The sequence below is a fragment of the Pipra filicauda genome, unplaced genomic scaffold (genome assembly GCF_003945595.2).
Source record: "Pipra filicauda isolate LSUMZ 115617 unplaced genomic scaffold, ASM394559v2 scaffold29_size4552773_pilon, whole genome shotgun sequence".
NCBI classification, from domain to species: Eukaryota; Metazoa; Chordata; class Aves; order Passeriformes; family Pipridae; genus Pipra; species Pipra filicauda.
This window is the reverse complement of record NW_024104420.1, coordinates 1,203,674-1,216,894: the sequence shown is the minus strand read 5'-3', so window position 1 is coordinate 1,216,894 and position 13,221 is coordinate 1,203,674. Positions and strand designations below refer to the sequence as shown.

The 13,221-nt window shown below is 40.8% G+C and overlaps 1 protein-coding gene across 5 annotated transcripts in view; it reads right to left on the bottom strand.

Moving 5' to 3' along the window:
- Positions 1 to 11,573, bottom strand: part of PRR16 (proline rich 16) — a 147,146-nt gene extending 135,573 nt beyond the window's left edge. For all 5 annotated transcript variants that reach the window (XR_005564240.1, XR_005564242.1, XR_005564241.1 and 2 more), the window contains exon 1: positions 11,303 to 11,573. Coding sequence is in view for 2 of the 5 variants with exons in the window: in XM_039383091.1 (XP_039239025.1) it covers positions 11,303 to 11,464 (162 nt within the window). In the remaining 3 variants the exon portion in view is untranslated. The remainder of the gene's footprint in view (positions 1 to 11,302) is intronic.
- Between the last annotated feature and the right edge of the window lie 1,648 nt (positions 11,574 to 13,221).

Below are 13,221 nucleotides of genomic sequence, written 5' to 3'. Positions count from 1 at the left end.
CCATCACCCTCTAAGCCTGGTCAGTTTTTCACTCAGAAAAGAGTACACCCGCTATGTTCCTGAAGAAGCCAGTTTCTCCAGGAGGACACTGTGGGTGACAACATATATACAGCCTCTCCCTCATCCACTAAACCAGTCACTTGGTCACAGAAGAAGACACTGAAGAATTGAGATGGTGTCTCACCTGGAGAAAAGGAGGCTCAGGGGGGACCTATCCCTTTGTTCTACAGACTGGAAATCCACTAGTTCACAGAGCTCTGCACAGAGGGTCATCACGGAACGGCTACCACCAGGCAACTTCAATGCAACCTCAGGATGTAGGAAAACAGATGGTTCCAGCAAAGATAAGCAACACTGTGCAAAGCTCTGACTAGACCTCACCTACAGGATTAAACGCATTTCTATGAAGACCAAGTCAACCAAAACAGAGATAGAAAAGATCTGTTTCACCAAACGGAGAGTCTACCAAAATAAATAAAAAGATATATTCTTTACTAATGTACCAACATAGATGTACAGCCAGATGAAGAAATATTAAAGAGCTACCAGAGCTGAGTGTCAACACTAGCACAAAGAAACCACAACAACCTAGGTGTTGTTATTAATTTGTCATTATTTGTTTGCCCACTGAAGTTTTTTGGCCTAGATTAAAGAGTTTCCAGCCACAAAAGCATTGTACTATGTCCCCTGTCTGTATCAACTGGCAGTCTGCAACAGGAAGCATGTGAAGACTCCAAGAATATCTCCTTCACCAGAAGAAAATCTTAAAGACATATCCATCTGCTAGGGTGTTGCATCAGAAGAAAGTAAGATGCTGACATCTTGTCCTCTAGCCATACAGGCTACCAAAGTCTAACACTAATTTCTTCAAGGAAAAATTCCACAGCATTCTACAAGTCTATAGTTACCATACAAAAAGCAAGGAAACAATTTAATCTGTTCAAAATAGACATTTAATTATCAAAAAATCTACTTGTTCAAGATTTAATTGCAGTGTATTAACATTTATGTAGCAGATAACTATGTTTCATTATGTACAAGAAACCATGCAAACAAGGAAGATATATCATATCTGTAATTCACAGTGACAAAACTGATGCCTCATTCTTGATTAGTAAATTAAACTGAGAAATAACAGATGAACATGGCACAAGTACTCTGCCTTGATTTTTAGAAAATTAAGGCTCAATAATGTTTCAAATTCCCTCTGGGCCTTGCCACTCTTTCAAAAGATAGTGATAAAAAACCAAAAGTAATTTGAAAAGCTGTCACATTATACCAGGACGTTATGAGATGTCACTCTAAGAAGAGGTGAAAACTAAACAAAAGCAGAGTTCACATTTAGTACATGATCCACAAGATCTTCCTTGTTTTCAAAATAGATTGCTATTAACTACAGCTGATTGCATAATACGAGGCATCAAGTCAAGGTCACTTACATTTTCTCAAAGAAAGTATGAGTCGAAAGGGTTATTTATTAACTTTTACTTTTAGCGTTTTATTTTATGCCCTGGATTGACTAATACTTGTTAAACATACAAACTCAAAAATAGTTTATATTCTAAGACAGAAATAAGTTTGTAGCAGACTACCAAACTATTGAAACAATAACTGACTAGGTATATTTAATATTCTGTTGAAGGTATCATAAAAGTAGCTCCTGTTTTTAAGATGACATCTGCTAAGTAAACTTTGACTTTGATAGAACTAATTTATTTTTTTTTTAATTCATAAGAAACTTCAATTAGATATTCATGATGCCGGTCAAGTGCTCATCTCCTAGAAATAGTATACAGCAGTCATTCATTAAAATACAGTCAATTTTTTCTATTAGGATGCTACCTGTCATACTTACAATCCTGCACTAAATAGAAAAGATTAATTATTGAATAGAAGGTTTTAAACTACCTTTAAGGACTTTTAAAATTTAGAAGATATTTTTAGAGATTTTTAAAGGACATTTTCATCAGTTACATGATACCAAATGTAAAATTTCTATGTATGTCTAGCTTTATTCAATCTCAGTCTACAATTCCTTGGTATGCAATGAACTTGAGGCTTAGATAAAAGAACTGGAACCTCATCATTGCAGTTTATACATATTACTGTCTATAGAAGTACTGGGTTTCTAATTTCTCCTGAAGTTAGATATGTGAATTGAAGACACCAGTTTCGCACACACCAAATCTCCAGAATGACTGGCACTGCTTACAGACAACAGTGCAGTCAATACAAGATGGCACAGCTCTAGCAAAGTCAAAGCTGTATCACATCAGCTTGCTAAGATTTAAGAACATCTAATCAAAATAATTAAGGTGTTTGCATACCATTTAAAGTGCTTACAATTCAACCACTCACTTTCTATGAATTTTATTTAATACACAGAATCAAATAACCACCAACAGGAAAACAAGCACATGCAAACCAACCGTCAACAGGAAACAACAAAAAATAATAATCATAACCTCTTCATTCTTTTGCTTGAACATAAACATCCCACCCTGATCGAACATCAGTTTCCTGTAAGTCTTACCATCTGCACTTTGATTTTGAGAAATTAAAAGTTATTACCTGAGCAGATCTACATATACTTGTATAGTTTCCTAGTCTTAATAAATTATGCAAACTACCAAACACTGTGTTCATACACAGAATATTTCTTTATCCAAATGCCACAGCTTTACTGAACCTTAAAACATGCATTATCCATAAGCAATGAAAGTGAAATAAGTCTAGACTGTATCACTCTAGATATCACAAATAAAACTCCATAGCAGTAGCAGAAACCACCTGCTTCATGAACTTACCCCATTCAAAGGGTGACTGCAATCATCAGTAAAAACACATACAGAATAAAGTGCACTCCAGGTGGTAACTGAAAATCATTTATTTAAGAGAACAGTTCTGTAGTATTTTGAGAAAAAATGAAGCAAATTTTAGAAAACAATGTGAACTTTATCTATCATGGATGGTTTTTGCTTGTAATAACAACCAGATAACTAGAATCCAAACAAAAAGGTAGAAAATAGGTTTTTCAGCTAATTTAAAGATTTCAGATAAAGAAATATCTATTGAGGGAAATTAATGTTTGTGACATAGCATTTTTAATGAATATATACCTGATTTTTTGAGTTTGAGTCTGAAATATGGTGTGCAAGTCCGGGCTCGCCAGTACAAGACAGATATGAACAACAGGACCTAGTTCAGGAAAGAGGTTGGAAGATAACTAAGGGGTTGGAGCATCTGTTATAGACTTGATTAGAAGGAATAAATGAGACAACATTGGGCACAATTAGAAATACATGAAATTCTACTGAAACACAAGACAAAACATTTTTACCGTAAGGGTGATTCAACACTGAAATAGGTAATCCAAAAAGGTCATGGAGTCACCACCCTTGAAGATATTCAAGATGGTGATCCTAAGAAACCTGCTCTAGTTGACTCTTGAATGGGTTGGACAATTTCCAGGGATCCTTTTGAACTTCAACCAGTCTGTGATTCTATATTAAAAAATAAATATATCTGCTCCAATTATTTGCCCAATAACTGCTGAACTTTCAGTAGTTAATTTAGCTGAAAATCTCAGTGACAAAGCATACAAAGAAAGAATTACATTTTGTTTTATTACACCGCAGTAAAGAAAAAACAAACTGACCTTGATTTTTCGCATCTTCCCAAATAATTTTATACAGAAAGGACAGATACATGGGTATAAACCAATAAACTACAATAGAGAATTAATTTCGTCTTCTTTCTTGTTTTCAGTTTGTTAGTTTTTAGAATCTGCATCCTTCAAGCCACATAAACTGCCTGCTTTAACACAGTGACATTTCCAGTAAAGTATGAATCGTTATTAGATACCAAAATTTTGCATATTTTAAATACTTATCTAATTTTCTGCAGTTGGGTGAAAAGCTCAAGTCTAGTTTTTGGTACTCCTGGAGCACCCTGCAGCTGGTCTCACTTTAAATACATAGTAAACTTCTCACACTATTTTCCTAAGATTTTCCTAATCTTCTTCTACTTACAAGGCAAATGATTATAGTGCAAGTAAGGATGTCATACTCTACTTCTACCTTGAAGCTCTTCACTCAAAGAACTGAAAACAGACAACAAAAAAGAGAAAAACATAATACCATCAGGGGTGAAGGACTGAAATAATGACTTGGATTATTAAAAAAAAAAAATCAAGGAGAAAAAACTGAAAAGTTTTAAAATTACAGGATTTTTCACATTACTGAGAAATAATCTACAATGAAATCTGGAAATGATTCAACATCAGTGCTCTCAGTCTTCATAACGCAATGTGGCACATGCTGCATGAAACAACAGATGAGTCTGGTAACCTTTAAAAATATATACTATCGTTTTTACAAAAGCAACAACTGATGGTATTACTACTGTTTGGAGGCAATTATTCCTCACGACCTCCCATCAGCTGTAGTGCAACAATTTTAAACTAAACCAGAATGCCAGCAGCTAAGCCACTAAGACCTCTCATGCGTCACTCAACACACACACGACCTGACAGAGGGAGGTTGGAGAGAGAGAGAGAGGATTTTCTCAGCCCTTCCACAATGAAAGCAGGGTCTGCTTTGATTCTTCCGCTGGGTACAATAATAAATGGCATTTTGAAGGTAGCTACAGCAAGAATGACCAGTCAATATTGCATAGAGCTGGACAGGAACTCTACGGAGGAGGCATGTATCAGCTGCAGCCCTTATCACACATTCGTACCTCAAGAAGAGGTAACATTTTACTCATTAAAAATACAGTGTACATCAACTGCTATTTACTGCTTCTATTAAAAAACAAACAAACAAAAATGGCAACTACTAGCAAAGGAAAACAAAGCCTGCACAGCAAATACTTGAGTTACCCTGTGAGGTTACTGAACATTTAGTACACCGGCCTTTTAAAGAACGAGTATAACATACAGAGAAGACTACGAGATGTCAATGTTTTGCAGCTCTAAAAGAAATGAAAACTGGAAGAAAATAGTGATGCTCATTCATAAAGGTATTGCAAAAGAGGTATTGTGGGAAAGTACTCTTTAAACTCAGGGACAACATTAGCACCTCTCCCACAGCTACCACAAGGAGTACTAACTATTTGTGTACAGCACGTGTACAACATGTGAGCAGCAATTTGGCTGGAATTTTTGACTGGAAGTGGGAAGGGTATTCCAGAACTTTGTCCAGTGTGAATAATGGAAACAGAAGCTTTGCATAATTTCCAGAGGAAACTGTCAAAGATATTCAAAACATCAATGATGGTGTTCAACCAAGTCATTGGTATTGCATAATGCATTCATATATACATGTGGCAGCAACCGATTCCTCTAAATTCTGAAGTTTTAATAAAAATTATGCAACCCAAAACTAACTTACATCACTCAAACTTAAGTTTTGTTCCCTCCAAAGTCGATGGAACAAATCTGACTGCAACAGACAGAAGTTTGTACCTTACTATTTTTGTTTTCTTTATCATGGTCAGTACTGGACAGACTGTGTGAAATTCAAATTAAAAAAAAAAATACATATTTTCACTGTGGTACTGTTTTTATTTGAAAATTGAATTTATATATGTTCTAGTTAGCTCCCCATTGTACAATACATTGCTCTCAGGAGCCTAGTAGTACATACAAGGAATGAAGTAGTTGACATGGATGTTCATAAAATAGCTAGCACAAATTGACAGTATGCTTCCCTCTGTCAAGCCTCTTGATACTGACAAGCAATTCTCTATATGTACACCACTTATTATTTTCTTTGGGTTACACAATGCAATTACTAACTCTTGGTAGCTTTGGTTACAAATGATATGTGGAGCAACTTCACCTTGTCATGTATTGGCATATAAACGTTCCTGACAACCTTAACACATGGGGGTTTTTTTAAGGTTCACAATTACCTTTTAGCTCCATTAGCTTTATTGACACTACTAGTGTAAGAGTTTTATCTTATTATATTGCACATTTTATTCTCTATAACTGTATAAATGCTTCATAGGCCACAAGAAATAAATGGAAAGAAAAATTACAATTCAGTTATCTGCAATGACTATTTATGGCCTTCTTTGGATCCCTGGGTAGATCACAATAAAGTTGCTGTGCAGTGCTTCTCTTACATAATGAATCATACTCTGCAATCAAATATCCAGGTACGGTTCATGATTGCATTTGACATTAAGGAACGTAATAAGAAATCAGAAAAAAAAAAGTCTTGCAAGTTTTGGAATGGCATATTCCTTCACTCATACACCTTGGTCCTGGTGCCTGAACTGGATCACAATCCCAGCCACAGCAATAGAAATTACGAAGAAGCTTCTGTCCTTCTCATTTCTGACCAGGATCTGCATATACAGACAGTGTATCCACTGAAGCAAGACTCCAGGAGGAACACTGTTAAGCAGGCCTGCATCCAGGATCCAGATATAAGTAGAGCATCTGCATTTATTGGATTTTTAATGGTAGGAACAAATATGCTCAAAAACCTCTCCCTTCAACTGCCACTGCATAGTAAAAAGAGTGGCAGGTCCTTGACACCTGGAGAGAATACAAAGAGGAGAAGAGGCAAGAATCAGAAGGAGAAGAAGGAATAGATTAAAATGCTTTGGTATTGTTCTACCTACCCTTAGATTTCTATATAGTATATCCTATAACTATGCTGTAATAACTCCCTGGCTCAGCTCCACGCAGCAGCATGAACCCAAAAGATTTTTTATATTGTTGCTTGTATTGCTGCCTGCACATCAGAGATACTGATACATGACTGATTGTTGCTGCTCCAATCATTTGTATTTGGTAGATACAAACTGGAGCCTCCTATTTTCTGGATTAACAGGCAAGAACCTTCCTACCATCTTCATTGTTATCAGAACACAAAACCAAAAATGCAATGGAAAACACTGGTGTTGAAATCGTAAAACACTTCTGCAGGCCTGATTCAGAAATTAAGACCACAAAATACATGACCACTCTCCACTTAAGAGAATGATGACCGGCCTGGTTATGAAGTCAGGTTGTCTATCCCCTAACAAACTTTGTTATGGTGTTTTGAGGGAGGGGGATTGGTATCTGCTAATTTCATCACTTAGAAAATATTATTTGTTAAGTCATGCTTAAATTTTATAGATCACATCTTTATGGATAATAAACACATCAGTTAGATGACAGAGAATTATGCACTCATTCCATCAGCAGGACATTTTCACAGGATTTAAAACAGTGGAGGTAGATTCAAAAGACTGGAAATTTACTGATCCATGTGCAACGCCTATGAGGGCTTCTGTTTCTCCTGAACCTCCATTTTGGATTATTCTAAACATTGGCAATAGCTACACAGCTGCTTCCTTTTGATAAAAGGTTGAAGAGTATTTAGCCAATTAAAAGCTATGCAAATGTCTCACACATAACTTCCAGGAATTTGTTCTGCACGATGAATTTTTATTGCTACAAAAAGTATTTATCAAATTATTTAGTTAAGTATTTCCTTAATGAAAACAAGTGCAAGGCTACAGAAATGTGCAACATTATCATAAAATGTGAAAGGAGGGAAGTCTTAAAAATTACAATATCAGTATTAGGATAACATAAATCTCTGTGCCCTGTTGTCTGCAGCTGCAAATGCACATCTCCTACAGTCCCTTCTGAAGTCATCAGAGAATTAGGGCTACATCATGCATTTTACAATCAATATAATTTAGCACACATCCTCTGGTTTCCAGCTGGACATTATTTAGGTACCAGACAGATAAGTATCAACTCCAAAACAAGACTTTATAATAATCATCTTTCTAGACAGACTTCAGTGAAAAAAGTCTTTTATTCAGCCCTCTGGAGGAGAACCAAAGTTTAAGGCTCTGCCAACTTGATTTTGAAATAATCTGGACTAAAGGAATAGAAAGTGTTACTCAATCCTCTGGCACTCCTTTGATTTTTCTTTGGAATATTCATCAAATAAGAGCCACTTAATCCATTTCAACACAAAAACACATCCTGTTGTTGCTACACAGCCTCAAGATGTTTCTCTTTAGCAAGAAGACAAAAGGGGCCAAGCCTCCCCTAAATTAACTGCACCCTAGAGAAGACTGCCATACACCAGCTGAGACTCTGGACTCAGCATCACTCCATCCTATCATGTCTCCCCGTCACCCCCTTTCTGCAGTCTTAATCTTCTGTGGTTACCTCAGCCTAAGCAGACAAGACCAATAAATTAGGGGGAAGGGGAGTGCGGGAGGTGGGAAGGAAGAGACAGATGTTGCACTTCTGAGACACAGTAACTCTTAAAATGTACTAGTTTTAATACACATGATTTAGTCACATGCTTCTAGAGTATATTTATAAACTTCATGGTTTGTGCATCTGGATTTAACATCCCATCTTCTACCCACTCCTCCTTTTCCCCTATTTAAAAACAAAACAAAAAAAGCTAAAGAACCGACTAGAAAAAGCTTCAGAACGAAGGGCAGATAGAAATGTAAGTAAACCATCATAAGCTAAATGTAACAAGGCATAGAAGTCCTGTACAGCCATGCTCTTTACTGTTACAGAACAGTTCACTTTGAAGCAATGAAACCATATTTCAATTTGACAGCGTTTTGACCATAAAATCTTACAAAAGAAGACTGAAGGATGCTAGAAGACATCCAGTTTATCACAATACCTGAAGTGCTATTTTAAGTATAATCATAATTTATATTTAAGGTTAACAAATATGTAGGTATAAATAGAAAAAAAATTGTTTTACAAATTATGTATACCACAAATAAATATTACACCAAATTTTCTACTCAGAACTACTACTGGAACTGCACCAAAAAAAACCTTCATGTCCTACCGCTATACCAGAACTGAAGACTTCTGAAATAGTAATTAAAAAAATGAAATGCTCTTTTCAGAATACCATATTCCTAATAGAAGAAAAAAAAAAATAAAATAAAAAACACCAAACAGAAAACACAGCACAACAGCTAGACTGCAGCAAACCCCCAGTGTGGAGGGCAGGGAGGAAAGGTAGCAATAACATTTTCAGAAAAACAGAAAAACACAATTTGTAGTGAAAATGGAAGGTATAAACTTACATCCACTAGTTTATCCCTTTGACTGATCCTACAGTAGGGAACCTAAATAAAGGACAGGTATATTTCTATATGTAATACACCAAAACTGACTATAAGCTAACTTCGCATTTGCTTTAACGGATGAGCTGCCAGTGCTTTCTAACATCTACAAACAATCTATGAAAAAGACTGATGATTAGCTTATAATATCATCAATTACCTTACTTTCACCTAAAAAGTATACACTGCAGTTATGTCTAAACGGTTTTGAACAGATTGAGTCCATACTACAAAGGCAGCCAACTGAAGGTACTCAGATGTCAAACTTTTGCAGACTTTTCAATGTAAATATCATACACAGTGTATTTAACAGATAATGATAATATTGCAAGCAAGGAGATGTATGTGTATTCAATTCCTGCTTACTGAACTATCACAGCTATGATCTTTGTAAGACTTATTTGGTGAAAAGCATTACTCAAAATCTCATGTGTAGCTACAATCAAGATTTAACTATTCTTTTTATAAAAACACTTTTATTTTCTCAAAACAGATGGTTTTGGCAATCCTTCCACCCTTCAACAGGTACACGCTACTTAAGAGAGTTACAGCTCCACTTCTCTATAAATTTCTCCATCAAGCAGAGGTAAATCCATTTCTCTATCACAGATGCAGTCAACCAGAACAGACAAGTTTGCTTAGATAAAACATGCCACAGTAAATGATGATATATGATCTCCACTTACAGCAATCCTGTTTGCTCACTAGAAGAAAGCTAGGGCTGATTACGTGCGGCGAACGATTTACATTCATGGGACAAAGCACATTACATCCTCTCCAGGTCCTGAAAATGTTCTTCTGCAGCAACAGAAGCCAGTTTGCACCATCAGTCTTAAAAACTGGTGTAAGAGCTGCTCTACAGTGTTTACTCCCACTTCAAAATACCACAAAAATTACAAAGCATAGACAGCAGTACATTAAGGAAAATAGAAATTATAGATATATTAATAAAAAAAAGGAGAAATCTGGAATCGTGAGTGAGAAAGAAGCCTAACAGCTGTGATTAGTGAGCCATGTGTTTATACATCTTTCAACATTATACAACGCACTGGGTGAAATTCAGATTGCCTCAGATGGCAAAAGACTGTTGAATGAAACTTGTTGACAATGTTGTTAAAATAGAAAACTAATATTTGATAGCAAAAAATCACAGCCTGTTATAAATGTCAAATACGGGATTATAAAGCAATGCACAGAGATTCTAGACTTGAATTTCGGTGCATAATCCAACCATCTGTCGACCAGTTGTGTAGCAAAATCAAGAGAATGTAGAAATCTCCAAAAGGACAGCCAAATTCTCATCCTTCGGCTACTCATTTCCCTGCTTATGAACATGCCCGCGGTAATCGCACTCTGCCTGCAGATTAACCTGAGAAAGATGACACTCGCCACCGGCAAAAGAGAGATTGCAAAGGCAATCTTGCCAGATAAAGAAGATAAACAGGGCGCTCAGCTCCCAGGGAAGCAGGCTGCAGAGGCGGAAGCAGACTTCCCCAAGCCGGTGCTGCCGGCGCCGGGCACGGACCCTTCGCCAAGGGCGGCGGGTGCGCGGGTCCGGAGCCACTCAGCCCGGCCCGGGGGGGAAATGAGAGCCGGGTTGCTCCCTGGGGGTGAGCGTGGGGCTGCACGGTGCAACCCGAAAGTTAAACCCGCTGCAGCGGGAGTGCGGTCGTTCTTCACTCCTCTCCCACCGTCGGGATGCCGGCCCGGCGCAGCCCGGAATAGGGCAGGGCTGCGAGTCCCGCAGCTCCCCCGAACACCCTCCTTGCCCAGCAGGAACCTCGCAGGAGAGGCACTCTCGGCCTCCCGGGAAAAAATAAAACTCCGAGGGATTCGCTGAGGTGGGAAGTTCCCAGGCAGAGCCGCCTCGCAGCCGAGGGGAGCACGCCCGGCGACGGGGCGCCTGGCATTCGGGACACGGGGCTCCAACCGCGCTCCTCGTCCCATCCCAGACCGCCGGGCGCCGCACCGAGGCTCAGCCGCCCGCCCCTGGATACGACTGGGAGCTACCCAGCCTGGACACCAGTTGCTTGACCCGCGGTGAAGAAGCGGCGAAAGGAGCCTGGGGGCGGCAGCGGAGCTGCACCGGGAGCCGGACCCCGGCCTGCGGGCGATGGGGCTCTCGCCCCATACGGGGCAGACCGGAGGTCAGCCCGCGCAGCCCTTCGTTTCTCACCTCCTTAAGTTCCTTGGCGACATCCTTCAGGTCCCCCAGGACTAATTCCAAATCCTCCACGATGATCTTGATCTGCTCCTTCACCTTGGCTTTGGAGGCTGCCGGCGGCCCCTCGGACGGCGAAGAGGAGGAGGATGCGGTCCCCTTGGACTGGGCGGACATCCTTTGGGGCAGCCCGGTGCGGCCAGCGGGGCACGCAGGTCAGGGGAGCGCGGCGGTCGCCGGCCGCCCGGCCCCGTCCCTCCGGCTCCCGGAGCTGCCGCAGCCACTGCCGCCGCCGCCGCCTGCCCGCCCGCGCATCCCGCGCCGGGGGCGCCGCGCCGCGCCGCGCTCCGCCGGGCGGCCGCGCTGTGCAGCTGCTGCCATGGGCTCCCGGAGCGGCGCGGGGGCCCGGCTGCAGCCCCGCCGTGCGCCGCGCCTGCGCCTCGCCCCGCCCGCGCCGCCGCCCGCGCCACCACCGGCCCCGGCACCGGCCCCGGGCGGCGAGAGGGGCCGGGGGAGGAGCGCCCACCGCCCGCGCTCCGGAGGGGCGGGGGAGGCAAGGCGGCTTCTGCGGAAGAGAGACTCTCCCGCCTCCTCCGCGCCTCAAGGCCCGCGGGGGTGAGTGGGCTGCGCTGTATCTCCCAGAGAGTGCACGGTGCTGTATCGCCCCTGGAACCCCCCCAGCGCGCACGCACCGGTGGTCCTTGGGAGCGGGGACGGGTCGCGCAAGCTCTCCGGAGAAAAATACTTAGCCCCCAAAACAGCCCCTCAAAAAGGAAACACTTTTCGTGGCTGGCTCATTGAATAATTCCTGTCGAAGGAGGCAACACCAGTGCCTGTTTCTGGTGATAAAAGTCATAATTGGGAAGAGACACTCACATACCCCTGTACTGTAAAGTCACTACTTTGGCTCGCCTGGAGTGTACATTGCTTGGTTTGAACTTTGCTGCTGGAATGAAGTTATGAGGAAGGACAGTGTTCTGTAAAAGCCACAGAATTGGTAAAAGGCGTCTGCTCACCCCTGTATACTGCCGTGCAAAAACGCAGGGGTCGGTAGACCCTATTCTGGTTGGGAAGTAAAGGTTGTGTCTCTCATCAATAGAAATAAAAATGCACGTGAGCCAGATGAATGTGCCGTCAGGCTCTTTCTCTGAACTACAGGCCAGTGCAGCTTTACAACACTCACTTTCCCTGGCGCTATTCACAGACTGATCTGTGGGGCAAAATGAAGAGATTGCAAGATATCACTCACCTCTGGTGGTTTTTCGTCTTGCTGCAAAAGAGGTAAAAGGAGTTGGTTTAGGTACTCCTACCTCCCACTAGCTATGAACAGCAAGGAGGCATGCAGCCAAGCCCTGCTTTAAGGGTTGCCCTGCATGGCTGCAGCTGACTTTGATGTTGTGTTTCTGAGAGTTTTGGCAGCCTGAAATGTTTTAACCTAGCTAAAGCAGGAAGGGAGAAGCAACCTTGCCCAGAATGTTGTGTCTGCACGTGGTAAAAATCTCACTTGGTGATGAACAGTTTGTCTCTGGGAAGATTGTGGGACTGGGATATGAATAGAGAGGGCCTGACAGCACCTGTTACTGTCTAGCATTAACTGTAATTGTCTCTCCACATTTTGTCACTATAAAATCTGTGGTGTTTGGCTGAAATAATTTGTTAGTGGGCATATAGTGCAAATTTTTTTCCCAGGTGTTTTAAAGACCTTTCAAATAATTTCAGTGAGACCGTGTTCAAGGAGAGCCCATGTCTTTCCTCTTGATTTTCAAGTAAAATGGAAGATTTCTTTTTCATCTCACTAAAGTTCTTCCAACACTGACTTTTAAAAGCATTCCTTTTGGTTATTTTTACTTAACTGTTTCTATATGAGCAACAACATCATATGATTTTTGAAGCTAGCTAAGTAATACAGTCAGAATTTCCAAACTGCAGTCACC